The sequence below is a fragment of the Alosa sapidissima genome, chromosome 4 (genome assembly GCF_018492685.1).
Source record: "Alosa sapidissima isolate fAloSap1 chromosome 4, fAloSap1.pri, whole genome shotgun sequence".
NCBI lineage: Eukaryota > Metazoa > Chordata > Actinopteri > Clupeiformes > Clupeidae > Alosa > Alosa sapidissima.
The window spans coordinates 9,891,993-9,909,569 of NC_055960.1; the positions used below are offsets into that span (position 1 = coordinate 9,891,993).

At 48.8% G+C, this 17,577-nt stretch overlaps 1 protein-coding gene across 5 annotated transcripts in view; it reads left to right on the forward strand.

Moving 5' to 3' along the window:
- The window catches only part of frmd4ba (FERM domain containing 4Ba), a 45,154-nt gene extending 28,039 nt beyond the window's left edge, over positions 1-17,115 (forward strand). The window contains exons 10-24 of one of the 5 annotated variants that reach the window (XM_042089398.1): positions 573-630; positions 1,191-1,277; positions 6,683-6,759; positions 7,540-7,678; positions 8,647-8,788; positions 8,971-9,098; positions 9,200-9,316; positions 9,498-9,723; positions 9,949-10,005; positions 10,139-10,277; positions 11,374-11,532; positions 12,152-12,984; positions 13,189-13,336; positions 13,838-14,116; positions 15,675-15,752. In XM_042089398.1, coding sequence (XP_041945332.1) covers positions 573-630; positions 1,191-1,277; positions 6,683-6,759; positions 7,540-7,678; positions 8,647-8,788; positions 8,971-9,098; positions 9,200-9,316; positions 9,498-9,723; positions 9,949-10,005; positions 10,139-10,277; positions 11,374-11,532; positions 12,152-12,984; positions 13,189-13,336; positions 13,838-14,114 — 2,587 coding nt within the window. In that variant the 3' untranslated portion in view covers positions 14,115-14,116; positions 15,675-15,752. Of the gene's footprint in view, positions 1-572; positions 631-1,190; positions 1,278-6,682; positions 6,760-7,539; positions 7,679-8,646; positions 8,789-8,970; positions 9,099-9,199; positions 9,317-9,497; positions 9,724-9,948; positions 10,006-10,138; positions 10,278-11,373; positions 11,533-12,151; positions 12,985-13,188; positions 13,337-13,837; positions 14,117-14,930; positions 15,068-15,674 lie in introns of those variants that run through there. The other 4 variants (XM_042089399.1, XM_042089400.1, XM_042089402.1 and 1 more) reach the window with 4 other exon arrangements.
- The last annotated feature ends 462 nt before the right edge of the window (positions 17,116-17,577 follow it).

Here is a 17,577-nt window from a genome sequence, read left to right on the forward strand (position 1 = left end):
TGTTCTTTCCCTAGCGGGGAGTGTCTCGCTCTCTCTCACACACACACACACACACACACACACACACACACACAGTGATAGCTATGTGAGTCCACTCAAGGATGCTGGGTCAATGAGGCTTCGCCATTTAGAACAACGCTCATAAAACTAATTCGGCCCTGTTGTCGGCCTGTCGCTACCAGCAAAGCCTCCATTTGTCTGCTGGGGAGGGGGGGGACCAGTCGCCCCGTCTGCCAAATTGTATCATTAATTAGTGGCTCCGTCAGGCTTGCAGATGGAACCGTCTCCTGCTCCACCGCTTAGTGGACAGCGCGACAGTGCTCCACTTTGTCTGCCTTGCCCATGGGGTTGAGACAAGGTCGTTGGTGGCCGTGCTGGTCTGTGCTGTGTGTCCCTGAGCTGATCAATGGGCTCGCACCCCATCAAGGCCCTTGGAGGAAATCAATGGTGTTACTGATGTAACTGACACAGGCTTGTGAACTACTGTAGTTGAAAGCCCATTGGCCCCATAACACTGTCTCTAAGACCAACATTTCACAGTGTCTTACGCCCTTCTCTCTATTCTCTTGAAGGTACTTGGCTTTGGTGCAGTCCTTCCCAAACTATGGAGTGCATTATTATGAAGTGAAGGTAAGAACACAACACAGTCAGCTCTTGATCCTCTTCCCCACCCCAGTAATTTGAAGGGTTAAAAAATCCTTTAAAAAGCGTTTTGTTGTCCCTGTATTTGACTAGCAAAACTTTTCCGTTAACACGTAGTGCAGGCAGCCACCCAGAACAACTCTCTGGGGGACATTTGCTTACCTTGCTTTTTATTTATTTATGTATTTATTTATTTATTTATAAACAACATACAGTCTGAGGAGATCAAACGTTGCCTTTTAAAAGGACTCCCAGTCATAGTTTGTGGATTGGAGGGAGTGGGGTGGAGTCTGCTGAGATCTTTAGATCTTTGTCACACTGCTCGTTAGAGTTGCTAATGCTGCAAGTCTAATGGGATTTAATTGCCCTAGTAATCGCACAGACTGTACCACTTAAAAGAAAAAGTGCCAATGTAGTGAGAAGCTGTGGTGCTACTCTCTCATTTCACTCACTCTCTCTCTCTCTCTCTTTCTTTCTTTCTTTCTTTCTTTCTTTCTCACTCGCTCTCTCTCTCTTTCTCTCTTTCTTTCTCTCTCTCTCTCTTTCAGGACAAGCAAGGCCTTCCCTGGTGGCTGGGAGTGAGCTATAAAGGCATCGGCCAGTACGACCAGCAGGACAAGTTGAAACCGCGAAAGGTAGGTGGCCCAGCACTCATTAATCAGCCCCCAAGGCTGTGTTGTTTTCTTCTTTTTGGGGGTGTTTTCCCTATTCAGATTCTCTGTGCTGACCCCAAATCCCAAGCCCAGTGGGTTAATGTTTGACCAAACTGTAAATAATGTGTACAAAGCCTTTCTGTGTCCCCATGACTGTAGCTGGGGAAGGTCAGGGAAAGTGGCGTGGGGGGGGGGGGGGGGGTAAACAAATATAAGGGGGTGAGAATGACTTGTTGGGATCAGTTTTGAAAGTGGGATGAAAAATGGCCCCTTGTGCCAACATGTGCCTGGTGTTATGTATGCAGCTATGCAGCTTATGAGTAATGACCACTAATCAACTGCACACAACGGTGTTTGATCATGTCGTAGGAGACTTGATGGAACGAGATCCATCAAGTCAGACAGGATGGATGTTATGTGCCTCATCTAGGCTATTGCTTCACCACCAGCGTGACTTCACACCTGTATGAAAACCTAATCTGCGGATGTGTATTCAGTCCCCCCAATTGTACATTCCTTCAGTGACTAGTTCCATCCTTTTGTCTGAGCTGCGAGTTAAGAGATGACCCAGTAGGCGCACCTCAGCCTGGTCTGGCTAGTGCCATAACACAGCACAACAGAGTAGCACGGGGGTTTCAGAGCTGAGCTCGGACTGGTGCCAGTCTGCCAGCGCAGGACGCAGGGGGAAGCCGAGTTTGCCTGGTGGCACCCCAACTTTGCTTCTCTCTGATAGGGCACACCACATGGAGGGGGGCAGGGGGGTAGTTATTCTCCTCAGTGCCCTTCTCTCTCTCTCTCTCTCTCTCTCTCTCTCTCTCTCTCTCTCTCTCTCTCTCTCTTTCTCTTTCTCTCTATTGCCTGCTTTGTCTCCCTCTCTTCTGCCTACTCTGTCTCCTTCTTTCTCTTTCCCTCTGACCTGTATTCTGTTGCGCTCTCTCTCTCTTTTTCATGTTTTGAAAGAATACAACCCCGTCAGAGAGTGGCCTGTCAGCTGGCCTGTAGTGATTGTGTTTCCTGTCAAGGCTCACGGCCCTTTGTGTTCGGCTGTCCCCCAAACACACCCACCCCAAACCCAGCCCCCAACCCACTACACACACACACACACACACACACACACACACACACACACACACACACACACCCCTATCTCCCAGCATGCTCAACTCATTATGTAAAGCCGCCCGTCATTGTGTGTTCCTCTCGGGACCAAACAATTGATCAAGCAATAAAACACAATGACTTGAGTTTGGTGGGGACTGAGAGGGGTTGAGGAAGGTTCTGGCATCCGGGCTCTTCTCCTCTTCCCCACAGAAACCTCGCCGCCTCCACATTAAAGAGCTCTTCAAATAGAGGCCTGTTTCCCAGACACATAGATAGATGCTACTGTAATGAATTGCTGCCATGTTGTCCTTTTCCTCTGTTTATATCAGTGGCATGAGCAGGAACTGGAATAAAACTTCTTTAAGTTTTTCTTCTTTGGTAAATATCTGACTGTGTGCTGCGCTGAATTCATTCGGAAAAGTAAAGCTGTCTGATTTCGCTGTGAGTCAGTGCAACTCAACATGCCATTGGCACTCAAGGGCCCTGTGACAATATTTGAGGTGTGCCCTCGTGGTTGCGTATGTTTTTTGTGCTTCCACCTGACTGAGAGCATGACCTCAATTCCCTGATGCCAATACAAACAGTCATACATTTTACAGAGTGGCTGAACTCGTATGTGTAGTATGTGTGGTGCCAGAAATGATCCTGTCAGTCCAGAAGTCGTTCACCCCTTCAGCATCTCTCTGTGGGTTTGATGTAGAGGCACAGGCTCATGCCCCCAGAGCTATCACTCTCCTCTGGGGCAGCACAACACCCCATCTCCTCCACCACCTCCACCTATCAGCCCTAAGGCAGCGTCAGTGCGGAGAAGGGTGGGGCTGCGCTGAGTAGAGAGCTCAGCTCACTATGAGTAGAGTTGTGAGTCATGACCTCTGACACACATGCTGTGGTGTGGAGATTTACTGCAATCAAAGAGAGGGATCCCCCCCCCCCCCCACCACACATACACATACACACACACACACATACACACACGCCTGAATTTGCCTTTCATTTTGTGGTTTTGGGACATGCCGGGATCAGAATGTTCTGAGAAGGTGCATGTCCAGGAGCTGTTTGGCAATAAATCATACTCCGATTTTAATGGCAAATATAAAAGTCTATACCTGGAGACTGTTCCAAGAAGAGCGGGGCTTACCTCACCCACTGTTGTGGTGATAAGGTTACACAGCTTTTCATCTGTACGGGAATCACTTTATTCAAATGTTTTGGTAGACCAACCTATTTTTCTCTGCAGTTTAGATCTTGGCAGTTAAAACCCTTTTTAAAAAATGAGTGTCCCTGACCTATGAAAATTTTAATCTTAGTTCTTTTTTCTTTCTTTTCTTGTAATCATTACAAACATCCTCCCGCACTTCCTTGGCCCTGATGCACAGTCTGTGGGTGGGACAAATCCTTGGCATACTTTAATTGTGTGTCACTGCCAGTTATGCACATGGATACACGAAACCAAGGATACCTACAGTACAACAAGCTTTAGATGAGAGGAAGACCAGTTTGTGTGTGTGTGTGTGTGTGTGTGTGTGTGTGTGTGTGTGTGTGTGTGTGTGTGTGTGTGTGTGTGTGTGTGAAAACGTGTAAAGAACCTCATGTCCCCTGGATGTTGCTGTTAATGTAAGGCTGAGTGAATATACTTCCCTGGATGTTGGTGTTAATGTAAGGCTGAGTGAATACACTTCCCTGGATGTTGGTGTTAATGTAAGGCTGAGTGAATGCTCTCCCCTGGGCCTGTGGGAATCCAGGGGTAGGGTTGAGAGGCTCTGCGACGCCCACCGCAGGGGAGAGCTTTGGGGGAGTGAAGAGGCCACTGGGGCCCTTTGTGTGGGAATAACTATGCTTTGAATTCAGCGTGAGCGCTAATATCTCATTTATTATGCAGTGAAAACAGGCCACTGCCCCCCACTGATGTGGAAATGTGTTCCCTTCTTCTCACCCACCAGAAGACAGCAAACTGACAGAGAAAAGTGTTGCTGAATTTATTAGATTAAATTAAATTAGCTACTATGTTGAATTTCATTGAGTTTGAAAAGACCATAAACATCCTATATCTGATGGGCTATTTATTCTTTTTAATAGTTTATAGTTTTTATCGAAGTTTATAATTGTTTTATATTGAAGTTTATAGTTGTTTTTATATCAGGCATGATGGGTCAGCACTAGTGATAATTAGGTGAGAGCTTGAGAGCAGACAGGTCCATGAGAGGCCTTGGCTTGCCGAGCGCTCTGGCTTTCTCATGGGGAGGTGAGTGGACCTACACTGCAGCGCTCTGGGCTATTAATGATTAGACGGAAGTAGTAGATTCCTGACATAGTTGCCTTGGGAGGCAAGTCGAGGAGGGTAGATAAAAAACAAGGAGGGCTCTCATGAACAAGAGGTGGTCTGGCATGTTGCGTCGTAAAAAAAAAAAAGCAATGAAAAGGACATTGACAGTATGAGAGCTTAAAACAAGCATGGCTAACTGAGGCCCTCGACGTGATCTGGGAATCTGGTCGTGTTGCTGAGGGAAATAGCTTGAAAAGTAGAGAGACAAAATGGTTTCTTCCCAGGAGAGCGAGAGATGGGGGTGGGCGGGCGGCTTGCAGGCGGAGGAGCTAGAATTCCTTTTGTGTGAGTGCAACCTGTTCGGCTGGTTTCTGACTCGGAGGAAGCCAAGGGGAGAGGTGAGTGCACTAGAGAACGAAGCACTGTCTGTGATGGGGAGGAGGAGAAAAAAAGTGAGTGAAGTGTGTGCGTGTGTGTGATGGGGTGGTGGCATTGCCTAAGGTGGATGAGCAGCGTGTTGTTAGGTGCCTGTGATGTCACACAGGGGAGGGAGGGGCTAGAGGAGGGGTGTGGTCAGCTCAGCTGAAACTCTTGCAACACCTTTTGGGCTGTCCGGGACCAGACAAGAGCGTATTGTTCGTGGAAGCACAAGCCCTGTGGGAAACTCTGTCGGACGATTCAGGACTACCTTAGTGCACTCTCAAGGGATTTAAGAGCCACTCATCGGTAAAGACAGCTTTTCCTTTTTTTTTCCCTCAAAGCTCTCTCAAAAACACCGTAAGTAGCAATTGAACTGATGTTCTTTGGTAGTTTTTCATCTTTTCTGTTCATTGGACTACAGATTGAGGTGTCGTGTTTGATTGCAACATAGTAGACGGCTCTGCTGGTAGGTAAGCACAAGAATGCTTATGTGCTCTTGCTTGGCTACATGCGAGTCTTGGTTTTTGGTTTTGCTCTCGGTGAAGTGTCCTTGATGGAAAATATGTTGGAGAGAGGTTTTTTGTGCAGGTTTTGTCGGTTGTCAGTTGCGTGTAAATATTTTGATGCCATTCTCACAGACACATGCTTGTTCAGTGTCAGGGCTCTTTCAGTAGGCAGCCAGCGAACACTGTAGGGAGCTGAGGCTCTGCGTCTCACCCCAGCTGAGGAGAGAGGAGGAGTGGGGGGGGTGTGTGTGTGCTGGCTCTCTCTCTCTCTCTCTCTCTCTCTCTCTCTCTCTCTCTCTCTCTCTCTCTCTCTCTCTCTCTCTCTCTCTCTCTCTCTCTCTCTCTCTCTCTCTCATCCACGCCGGCTCTTACTCAGCCCCTGTACCTGGCGGAGAATGTTTATTAGCGTCCCCCCATTAATCTCCAGCCCCAGACTGGTGGTGCCTCTGGGTACGCTGCTCTGCCCTGCCCCGCTGTGTCCACAGCACAGCGCCTGCGTGCTCCACACACAGGGGCTCCAAATCAAACAAGAATGACCAGGCTTCTCCGCAGCATGTTTTGCTCTGTGTGTGTGCGTTTTGTGTCGGCCTCTGTGTGTGTTGTGTGTGTGTGTCTGTGTGCATGTTGTTGTGTGTGTGTGTGTGTGTGTTCTCCTGCTGCTGCTGTGTTTAGAGCTTTCCCTCCCTCTGAGCAGAAAAAAGAGAGAGAGAGAGAGAGAGAGAGAGGGATAGGGAGAGAGGGAAATAAATGAGTGCTTCACTCAACAAGACTCTCGCTCTTTTCATTAAACCTCCCTGTGCCAAATTGGCCTCATACCTGCGCTATTACTGCTTGTTTCAAGACCTGCTTGGTTTCGGAGATGGAGAGTTCTTTCATTTTTGCCATATGATTGTTGTTTTTTGTATTGTGTTATTTCAGGCCAGTGTTGTAATATAAAAATCAGAGGATGTGAGTGTTTGTTTTCAGACAGCTGTGTATCAAGCCACGCATCTCAATGTTTTGTTCCTACAATCCCCAGAGCTCTTTCCTGTGTGTGTGTTTGTGTGTCTAGGTCTCTTTGTAAGCAATTTTTTTTGTGTCTCTCACATCTTCCGCAGTTGTTCCAGTGGAAGCAGCTGGAGAACCTGTACTTCCGTGAGAAGAAGTTTGCCGTAGAGGTCAACGACCCCCACAGGTGAGCTTGCGACCCCAAAGAATGCCGCTGCCCCGACAGTCACTGGAATTCTTTCTGTAGCCCCCCCCCCCCCCCCCCCCCCATGTTGCTCCTTAAGAGTCCGTCTGTTGAACTATTCTGTAGAGCCTTTGCTGGTGGATGTAGTCAGCCCCCACCCCCTACCCCCACCTAGAAAGACGCTATAGAAATGTAACATGTTGTAATGTCAGCAGAGTCGCTACGCTAGTGCAGCTCTGTGATTCACAGCCAGTCCTCCTTGTAGCCTAGGAGCAAGCACCTGCTGCCCTTGACTCATTCCGTGGCAGCTCGGTCATGCCAATAACCAGACTGGAGTGGACATGGTTGGCCTTTTCTGCTGTGTCAGGACTGGCGCGGTATCTGTCCATTACGACCTGCACGCCACGCTGCACACAATTTAGAGAGTGCCTCTTTCTCGCCGCTTGGAAATTAATTAGAAGTTACTGATGCAAGACCTGTTTTAATGCAATGCATCGACCACCATCAGTGGACGCCACTCTGCTGCGCACAGCCTCAGACTGCAGTTTCAGAGACATTTTCCGCACCTCATCGTTTCTGTTGTAACTTATTATGCAGTTGTCTCTCTGATGCAGCAGTTTTGTTGTTTTCTGTATGCAAAGGGGAGCCACTAGTGCTTCTCTCCCTATAAATCAGCCCTATCACCCTTTCCTAAACTCTCACTCTCTGTCTCTTTGTGTGTGTGTGTGTGTGTGTGTGTGTGTCTCTGTCTGTGTCTGTCTGTCTGTCTGTCTCAATCCACAGGAGGGTTGTGTCCAAACGCACATTCGGACAGAGCGGACTTGTCATACATTCGTGGTATGCCAGTCACACTCTGATTAAGACCATCTGGGTGATGGCCATCAGTCAACACCAGTTCTATCTGGACAGGAAACAGAGCAAAGTGAGTGTGTGCTCCACATCAGCCCTGTCACCTGGAACTGCCTGCGTGCTAGTCTGCGTGTTAGCATGTTAGCATGTTTTTCTGTGTGGACACAGCCGGCTTTACTATGTATACCTGTGTGTGTATGTATGTGTGAGCGAGTGAGAGAGAGAGCGAGTGCAAGCGAGTGAGAGAGAGAGAGAGAGAGAGCGAGTGAGCGAGAGAGCATGAGAACCAGCTCCATTGCAGTGTTTGCAATGCCGCCTCTGCAGAGCCATGTGTAGGTGTTGTTTCCGTTGCGTCTCCATCATTTGTCACAGACTTTATCAGATCTTGATCTCCATCAGCACTCCCTCCCCTGACCTGTTTTCTCACAACCCTCTCGTCAGACAGCAGAATTGCAACACAGTAGTCAGACCCAAATTTCCACATTAGAGTTTTTGTTAATGCATAGCTTGTTTTTTCTTTTTGTTTGCTTTTTTGTGTTACCCTTTTGTTGTGTCTCCAATTATGTATGTACTGAGTGACCAATTATTGAATCCGTAGATCAGAATGAGTCAAAAATGAGCTGATCTGTTATCCTAGCGCGAGGCGAGTTGTTGTTTTTTGCCGTTGAGTCCCGTTTGTTGTGCCTCGTGGCCGGTGTTTGCTTCACTAGCGCTCTTGGCGCTGGCGCAGGCCCTGAAAGGGAAGCCGTGTGAGTGCGGGGCTGAGCGTCTCCGAGAGCAGCTCTAATCTGGCCGCTGTGAGCCGTGGCTTTCTCTGCTTAGAGGCAGATGGCCTGGCAGCGCTGATCCAGGAATAGTCTCGTGGCTGATTGATGAGATCCCTGCCGCTTTAAGGCTGAGGCGGACAAATTGAAGCTTTATAGCTCTGCAGAGTCGTTAGGATGATGTAATGACCTCGCTTTCTGTCTTTTATTTTTTTGCCCTCCTCTGTTTCCCCCATATCTCATTGTCTGCCCTTTTCTTTCTTCTCTCGTATGAAAGGCCAAATTAACTACAGGCAGAAGCCTTGGGGATATTGCCATGGATCTGACGGAGATCGGAGCACCCAGGGTCAGTAAGCTGGTCAGCATGGAGACCAAAGACCAGCTCATCATGGCCAGTAATGGAAGCCTGGTCTCAACAGGTAAGTCCCTGAAGCTCTTGTTGAAGGAAATGAAAATGTGTGTACACACTGCACTCTGCATTATTCATGCTTGAAAAGTGTTGTTAAGTGAATTTGCATTAAATGCATTCATATTTCATCTCATTCATTCATGTATGTATATGTAAAACATATATATATTTCCTTTGTGATTTTTTACTCAGGTTCTGGAGACTCAAACGAAGAGAAGAAACAAGAAAAGATTGCTGATCTGAAGAAGAAAGAGAAGGACCTTCAGGACACCCTCTCTCAAAAACTGGACGAGCTCAAGAAGATCTGCCTCCGAGAAGCCGTAAGCACCCCTGTCCTTGAGTTCCCTTCACGTCAGCCTGCCATTAAAATGCCTTCAGCCAAAGATGAGGGTTTTGTTTGTTTATTCTTTCCCCGCATCAGGAGCTGACAGGCCGGCTGCCGAAAGAATATCCGATGCAGTCAGGAGAAAAAGCCCCCACCGTCAGAAAACGAGTCGGGACCACTTTCAAACTGGATGATCTCTTTCCTTATGACAAGGTAGGCAAAGACACTACAGCCTCTCCTGCAGATGGGACCAAATATGGTGCAACCCAAGAAGCAGTTGTTTCTTTTCTGGTTAAAGCTTTGCTCTTTTGCCATGGCTGGATGACCATGAAAGTGTATTGTTACCAGATTTTATCTGACCATTGTGTTTTGCCATTGCTTATTTCTTCTGAAGGACCCTCACCTTAGAAACCTGGAGAGCCGGTTCGCATTGCAGCAGAAGATCGTGGAGGCAGCGAAGAAGCTGGCCAGCGAAGGGGACCTCTGCAAAACTGTCAAGAAGAAGAGGAGGAGAAACTGTCTGGACTCCATGAGGAAGCTGCAGGAGATCGAGGACGAGATCAACGCCTACAGAATAAAGACGGGCAAGACGCCCACTCAGAGGGCCTCCATCATCATCGGTAAGTGAGCAGGGCGTGAGTCCAGAGAGATGTGTTAAGCAGTTCTCTTATCAGAGTTGTGTCGGCTTTGTTTGTGTCTTGTCAGTAATTCGATCTTAAGCTCAGCAACACGTGACATTGTGTGTTTGCCTGTGTGTGTGTGTGTGAGATAGTAACCTGAAATGATAGGAACAATGTGACCGTCTGTATATGAGACTCACCCCCAGTCTCTGGGTGTCTTCTCAGATGAGGCCAACCCCTCTGACCTGAGTTCGCTCTCAGACAGCTTAACCCTGGAAGATGGTGAGTCTCCACTTGTGTGTCAGTGTGTCTGTTCAGTGTGATCTATAGCAGCAGGCCCCTCTCCAACCACCCTCCATTAAAGATCATGTTATCCCATCTATTCTAAACCTGTCCTCCCTTTTCCTGGTTTCAGATGATTCGCTGATAGGCCAAAGGCAGCGCTCTCGTTCGGTGCAGTACACAGACCAGCCCTCGGAAAGTCTGGGTGTCCAGTACTACACCGACAGACGGGCCTCCACCAATGACCAGCTGCAGGATGTGAACTTAACCCGGTAAGGCCCTACTGAAGAATACTGTTGAGTATTTCATCGAGAGTAACAAATCTTACTACATCATAATGGCATTCATTAATTCATTCATGCATTGCTAATGTTGATTAAACAGTATTAATATTAATTAAATGTGCTCCTTGGATTCCCACCCCTATGACTAACAGCACAATCAGGTCCTGTTAGTCACAGAAGTGTATTTACATTGATACATTTCCAAAACCACTTAAAAGTGAGGGACTCATTCAAGCTCCAGTGCAGTAGGAGACCGTAGCATGAAAACAATATTCTGCTTTTTAACAGAGAAGGAAAATATCTGATATAGTAGGGCATGGTAGTACTGTGAGCTGGTAGCCAAGGCGTAACATGCGTAACATAACACACAAGACCCTCCAGACAGTCTGCAGTGCGTGCGTGGAAGACGCCAGTGAGCGTGCCCAGCATGTGTTGTCTGCACCGGGCGATGTTTTGCAGAGCGACCTGGCACCGCTGTAGCTGTGCTAGTGCAGACCTGCCAGGCCAGAGCCAGGGCCACATTCCTGCTCCTGCTTCTTCCAGACGCCTCCACACAATCAGCTCTTATCAGCCCAAACGCGCTGGCGCTGGCGCGGTTAAAAATAGTGAGGAGAAGACGCGCATGCCTCGGCCTGACTGCCAAGGTGGCGGCGCTTGCAACAATCGATTGGGGGGCGGGGGGTTGGAGAAAAAGGTGGCTAAGGAGCAGAAAAATAAATGTGTGTGTGTACCGGTGTGAGTGCTTCTCTGTGTGTGTGAGAGAAAATGGAGCTCCAGGTTGCTTTATTTAATGAGGAGTAATCATAGTAACAGGAAAATTGGGATTGTTTTGTGAGCCATAATGAGACCGGTCACTGACCCATAAAATTACCCCGGTAGACGCGCAAGCCAAAAGCTGGAGGTGTATCACGCACATGCTTAGCTCTGGTTTTATTATTATTATTATTATTATTATTATCATTATTATTATTATTATTATGTGGCCTTTGTTCCCCTTTTCCTCCCTCACTTCCTCCAGCGATAAAACTCCCAACTTACAGGAAACAGGCCTTATAAGCAAGCGCTGCTCTTATCTGCCTTTCAGATTAGGGTACGGCGAGGACGAGTTCCACCACGCTCACAGGGATGTTGTGTCTGGCCACAGCAGCCCGTACAGGCCCGGCGCGCGGCCGGCCCGCGACACCCGCAGCATGCCGCCCACGCCAGTGCTGCCCCGCAACGCCTTTAGCAGCACCCAGCTTAGGTTCGTTTGACCCACCCTCGCACCCACCCTCGCCTGCATATGCTTGAACACCTGCACATCCAACCCACCACAGAGCAGCCCAGAATATTACATGTCATCCCCCATAGCTCACTCCCCAGTGGCCCCAATATTTTTCCACCAGGCTGCATGCTTGACCGCTAACCCCAGTCCAACACTATCCAGTATTAACGCCTGGCATCTGACCTCTTGTTTCACCCCAGCCCAACCCAGCAGATGGGATTTGTAGCCCTCAGCCCTTCCCAGATAACCTTCCTAGTCATGCATGCATGCCTGCCTGCTCTCTCAGCTCCCCACAGCAAGCCCCATTCCCCTACACCTCACCTCCAACGCCTACAGACTGCCTCCCTCCACTATTCGCCACAGATAAATAAATCTTATCGCTAAATAAATCAAAAAGCATGTTAGCCGCTTGTCGGCAATGCATAGTCACAACACTGAATCCCAACACAGATCTTGTGTGTTCTTCTAAGCTAAAGATTTACTGATGTTGCATAAAATAAGTCTGGCAATCACAGTGCACCACATATTTCCATGTCAGCCAGCATGTGGAAATGTGATGCTAATGGCGTCTCTATCTCTCTCTCTTCCCCGTGCTCAGCTACGAGGACGGCCCTCGGCACTTCCGCCAGCGCAGCGGCAGTCTGGAGTCCCAGCAGGCCTTCCTGACGGAGGGCGAGGCGCACGAGGCACCTTACATGCTGGCCGTGCCGCGACGCAGCACCAGCACCGAGATCCTGGACGACGGCTCGTCCTACACCAGCCAGTCCAGCGTGGAGTACGGCTCCGCTGCCCCGGGGTACCACCACGGCGGCGGCGCCAACCACATGCCTCGCGCCCGCCGCCTCCACCAGCGCCGTGGCGGTGCCAACATCTATGCCAACACGGGCAGCATGCCCAACCTGGCCCAGCACGACGCCTACCGGCCACCCTCGCGGGCCACCAGCACCACCACCGCCTACTACGTCACGGGCTACCCCTGCCACAATGACCCGGAGCCCTACTCCAACGGGGCCTACGCCTACGAGAACGAGTCGGAGGGCCACTACAGCGTCAACAGCTCGGCGTCGTACTACTACCCGCCACAGCAGCAGCAGCACCACCAGGCGCCGACCGCCTACTACGGCCACGAGGGCTACCGCAGCGGCTACGGCCACGACGAGCTGGACAGCCTGTCGCAGCACAACGTCTACGCCACGCTGCGCCCGCCGCGGAACAACCGGCCGCCCTCGCGCAACGAGCACCCACCTAAGAACCTCCAGAAGGCCCTGGTGGCCGAACACTTGCGCGGCTGGTACAACCGCAACACCACAAGCCACAAGCCGCCGCCGGCCGGCGCCTACGACTATGACCGGGGCTCCCAGCACAGCCTGGGATACCAGACCATGTCGTCCACCTACGGCCACGTCCCCCGCAACGCGTCCTACTCCTCAGGTAGGTCCTCCCAGCAGCAGCCAGTGTCTGAAGTGTGTGTTTATATTCACCACAGTGCAGCTGCCCATGACACCCTGATGGTCAGTAAGCTGAGCCTTTCACAAATAATGGACCTTTTCTTCTTCTTCTTTTCTCTCTCTCTCTCTCTCTCTCTCTCTCTCTCCCACTTCTTTCCCTCTTTCCCTTTTTCTATTCTTCCTCCAGTCTCCTCCGCTAGCAGCGCTGGACACTGGCGCAGCAATCACGTGTCGACGGCACTGGACAACTACGAGCAGCCCGCTCACCTGGCCCCGCCGCAGTCCTACGGCAGTGGCTACAGCGCGGCCCACTACGTCCAGCCGGCCCACAGCAGGTGAGCGGACAGCACGGCACGGGCGCACGGGCCCGCCTCGGTCATTATCCAATTAGACTTTTCCCTGATCCTGCTTAAGCAGAGGAGTGGAGCAGCCACAGCCACAGCCGTATTATGGGAAGCGGCGGAAACAAGGGCAGGGAAAATAAGCAGCCCTGTTCTTTCTCTCCGCTCTGCTCATAAGCTCCCTCCCTCCCTCCATTCCTATCTTCCTCTCTGTCTCTGTCTCTGTGGTCTCCTGGCTGTTGCTGCTCTTGTTTGGTAGTGATATGCCCCCTGAGGCTTTGCTAATGGCGTTTGATTGCAGCACGGTAGCAGGCGAAGCGGCTGGTTTTGGTGGCTACCTGCCAAGACTCGCGATGGCTGGACACTGATCACTCTCTCTGCAGGTTTTAAAGGAAGCCCTCTGCTTAGGAGCTTTCTTGAGCTTCCTGTGTGTGTAAACCACCTCCCCCCAAATCCTCACCTACCCCTCCCTCACAGCCCCCACCTCTCCCACAGATACAGTTCCTGTCGGCCGCACGTGCCCTGTTCCCGGCCCGACCACCAACACCACCACCAGCAGCAGCACCGCCTGCCCCAGCACCTTCCTCCTGCCTCTTCCTCCTCCTCCTCTCCCGCTTGCTCTTCCTCTCGCCTGTCCTCTCGCCCACCCTCTTCCTCCTCCTCCTCCTCCTTCTCCTCTTCCATCCGGTACCGGGTGGAGCCGTCCGGTTCTCCGGCCCGGCAGCTGTCCGGTTCCAGGCCCGAGAGATATCCTAAGTCCCCTCTTTGCTAAAGGTAGCCACGCTCGTAAGTAGTGTTGGAGTGTGGGTTTGGCTGGTGGTGTGCCCTCAGTGTGCTGTGGCAAGCCTGTATGTTCTGGACTGGGCTACAGTTTGGGTGTATTTCAAGGACGTGCTTTAGTGACAAACCTGTAGAATTTCAGTTATTGGAAATGGTAAAGCTCCTAAAAGAAGAGACTTTGGTTTTGTTTTTCTAGGTGAATGAAGCTATAGTGCTCTTCTATTATGAATTTTACCATTTTCTCTGGGTTAACTTATCCAGGTTTGTCTCTAAACCACATACTTGAAATAGGCCTACACCCATATTGTTGTTTTTTTCCCTGGACTTTTTAATTTATTGTGTATTCATTTTTGTGTATTCAAGTAAGCTGATACTGATACTGTCTTATCAAGGCTGAAATCTTTGTGTTCTCCTGCTGTTACTGCTGCTGCTGCTGCTACATTCACCATATGCTCCTGATACCAAGTCATCTGCCATTGAAAATGCAAATGCATGCTGTTGATGGTGTTTGCTGTGTGCTTGTCTGTGATAAAGTGCTTGCTTTTGTGAGGTGCAATCTGGATTTCATTGACAGTGGTCACATTTTTCTAATGGTGTATGAGTATAGATGTGATGGCGTGCATGCACACACACACACACACACACACACACACACACACCATCATTATCTTTACACAAGTTACTGTTTTTAACACTGCATTATTTGACTATATATGCCATAATTACCTAGTACCATATAGCTACCAAGCTACCTCCTAGCAGGTTGTTCCCCTCAGGTTGTGACCCTTCACCCCTTTCTCATGTGCAGACATCCCCCAGAGAGTGTGTGGCGGGGCTCGGATAGTCTGTGGCGAGCTCCAGGGCCCTTAGACATGCATGGGGCAGTTGGCTATGACCCTGAGCTGGAGCGTTACAATGCCAGCCGAAGGCGTAGCACTGCGAAGGGTGAGACGCATACTAACCCTTCAGAAAGCGCTTCAGAGTGTGTCACGCGGGTGATGGATCAGGCAGCGACACGGACTAAAAACTGGTTTAGCTTCCTCTGGTTTGACCTACCTGGTGTCTCTCACATATCCTGATTCCAAACATGTTTCACAACAAGGGTGGCGGTGTGGTATGGTGTGTCTGAGTGGTGGTGTTGGTGTTGAGGGAAAAAATGTGACCCCTGTGTTTGCAGTGTGTGTGTGTCTTGGCTGGAAAATATTATGTTTTGTGTGTGAACTGAACTGAACAGATGTGCAAATAATTTAAACCTGTGTTGCATCAGTTATAGCAAAAAATGTGATGACTAAAACATTTTTCTTTTCTGTTGGCCTAATTTAAACCGTCTCAAAATGACAAGAAGTTCTATTACTTCTGTATATGAGAAAGTGACTGAGCACTGTTGCTAACCCAGGTTTAAGTTGTTGTTGTTACTCTACGCTTTGTTCTCCCATCTTGGCTGAAGTGTTTTTGCTTGGCTGAGGTCCCCCCCCCCCCCCCCCCCTCAGTTTACTTTGGACAGGCATGCCTCTGCACACTCACTCAAGCACATTTTCTCTTTTTGTTTCAGGTCCTACACTGATCTGAACCAAATGGACGAACACACAAGCAGCCAAATGAACAGCAGTTTGGACCCTGAGGATCACACGCTGTACTGGCATGAGAACTCTAAACCTGGAACAATTGTATAGGGGAGCTCACCAGGCACTACAACTGCAAGACCTACTCACTGAATTTTTCCACGTGCCTACAGAATGAACTGTCTTTCTACGGGCAAAGGGCTCCCAAAGATTCAAAAAGCAACAACCTCAAAGGAATGTAATCAGACAAAAACCTGAAGCTATGAAGCTATGTGTGATCAACTAGTTTTGTTTTTTTTCTTTTCGCGAGATTTTTTCGCAGGCCCTGCAAGGAAAAATTAGTCAAGCTGAACTTGCCATGGTGCGATGTGTGTGAGTGTGTTCCAAGCTGAACTGTCCATTTTTTTAAAGGTGGTGTTTGCGTGATGAATGATTGCACTTGCATACTGTGTGTGTGTGTGTGTGTGTGTGTGTGTGTGGACTTTTTGCACTTGCACAAGACTGCTGTGACCTCTTGGCTCTCTGTCTGTGGGGCGTTATTACCAGGATAATGACTGCGGCCTTCCCACACAGAAAGCCCCAGAGCAGTCCACATTAAGTTAGGGAAGGATTTCTAAAGTCATCGCACCAGTTAATGTCATACATGAAGGATTGAACGCAACTGGACTTTGGATTCTAAAGTGGAGCTGTTGTCCTGTCTTGCAGTCTTCTCCGTCTAAAGAACAGAACGGATCAGATGGTACAAGACGGTGCCCTTATACTCTGGATGTCCTGAGCTACTGAACACGTAGATCATCTAAATTCCTTTCTGTTTTGGAGGAAATAACTTAGTTGGCGTTTGAGCACACTGCCTCATGCAACTACATGAGCACAACATTCACGATGGCGCTCAGCCTTGCCCAATCAGCTGCCAGCCAGAGACCACTCACTATACTGGAATTACGGAGGACCCTTTGATAGAATCTGCAGTCAACTATTGCATTAGTATTCATACTCCTATTTTCAGTGTTTGTAAAAACTAAGAGTTGCCAAATGCCACAAAGTCCAACCTTTAAGTATGAACCATGGGGGGTTTGCATGGGTGACTTAACCAGCCCCTTATTTAGTACCATCTGGACGGTCACATTTCTTGTGATGGTGATATGACATATAGTACTGCAGAATCTCAAACGCTCTGAGAACGCCTACTGCATCCCATGCTGGAATCCATGGTGTTGTGCTCTTCTCCCACCTGCCTACTAGGAGAACTATGTATGTATATGTTGATAGTGTAAAAAGAATTTACTACTTTTTTGTCTATCTTTTTAGAGGGTTTTTTATGTTTTAAGAAGCATGTAATATATAGTTATCAAATTTGTTAAGCTGGTTCTTAGTAATTTGTATCATTTGAGACGTATTTGAATAAAAAAAAAAATACTTACTAAGAAAATCTATGTGTTGCCTCTATTTAAAAGTAGCTAACCATACGTTTGTTTGCACTTAGAATATTAGCAGAAGGTTTTTACTCTAATACGGGCTTAATCTTGACAGTGAATTACTGTAAAACCTCCATACTAATGGTGCATAATGAAGACGGGGCCAGTGGGCACGCTCCAAAGGGGGATTGTTTTATACTTCGTCTGATGTGGTAATCATGGCTTTAATCCCAAACTTTAGGGATGTATGCTCAGAGAATCCTGGTGGTGACTTATGCTCAACTCCAGATTTCCATTAAAGCCATTTAATTAAGCAGCTGAATGAATATCCACTGAGCCATTGTAATTACTTAATGGGCTTTTTGCCTCAAAGGAAGCCCATTGCAAGTAACTGCCTTTTCTTTCCCCTTTTCAAAAATGTATATCCTGACAAGGTGATTTTGTTTTCAGCAATAACACTGGAAGGATCTCTTCGGTG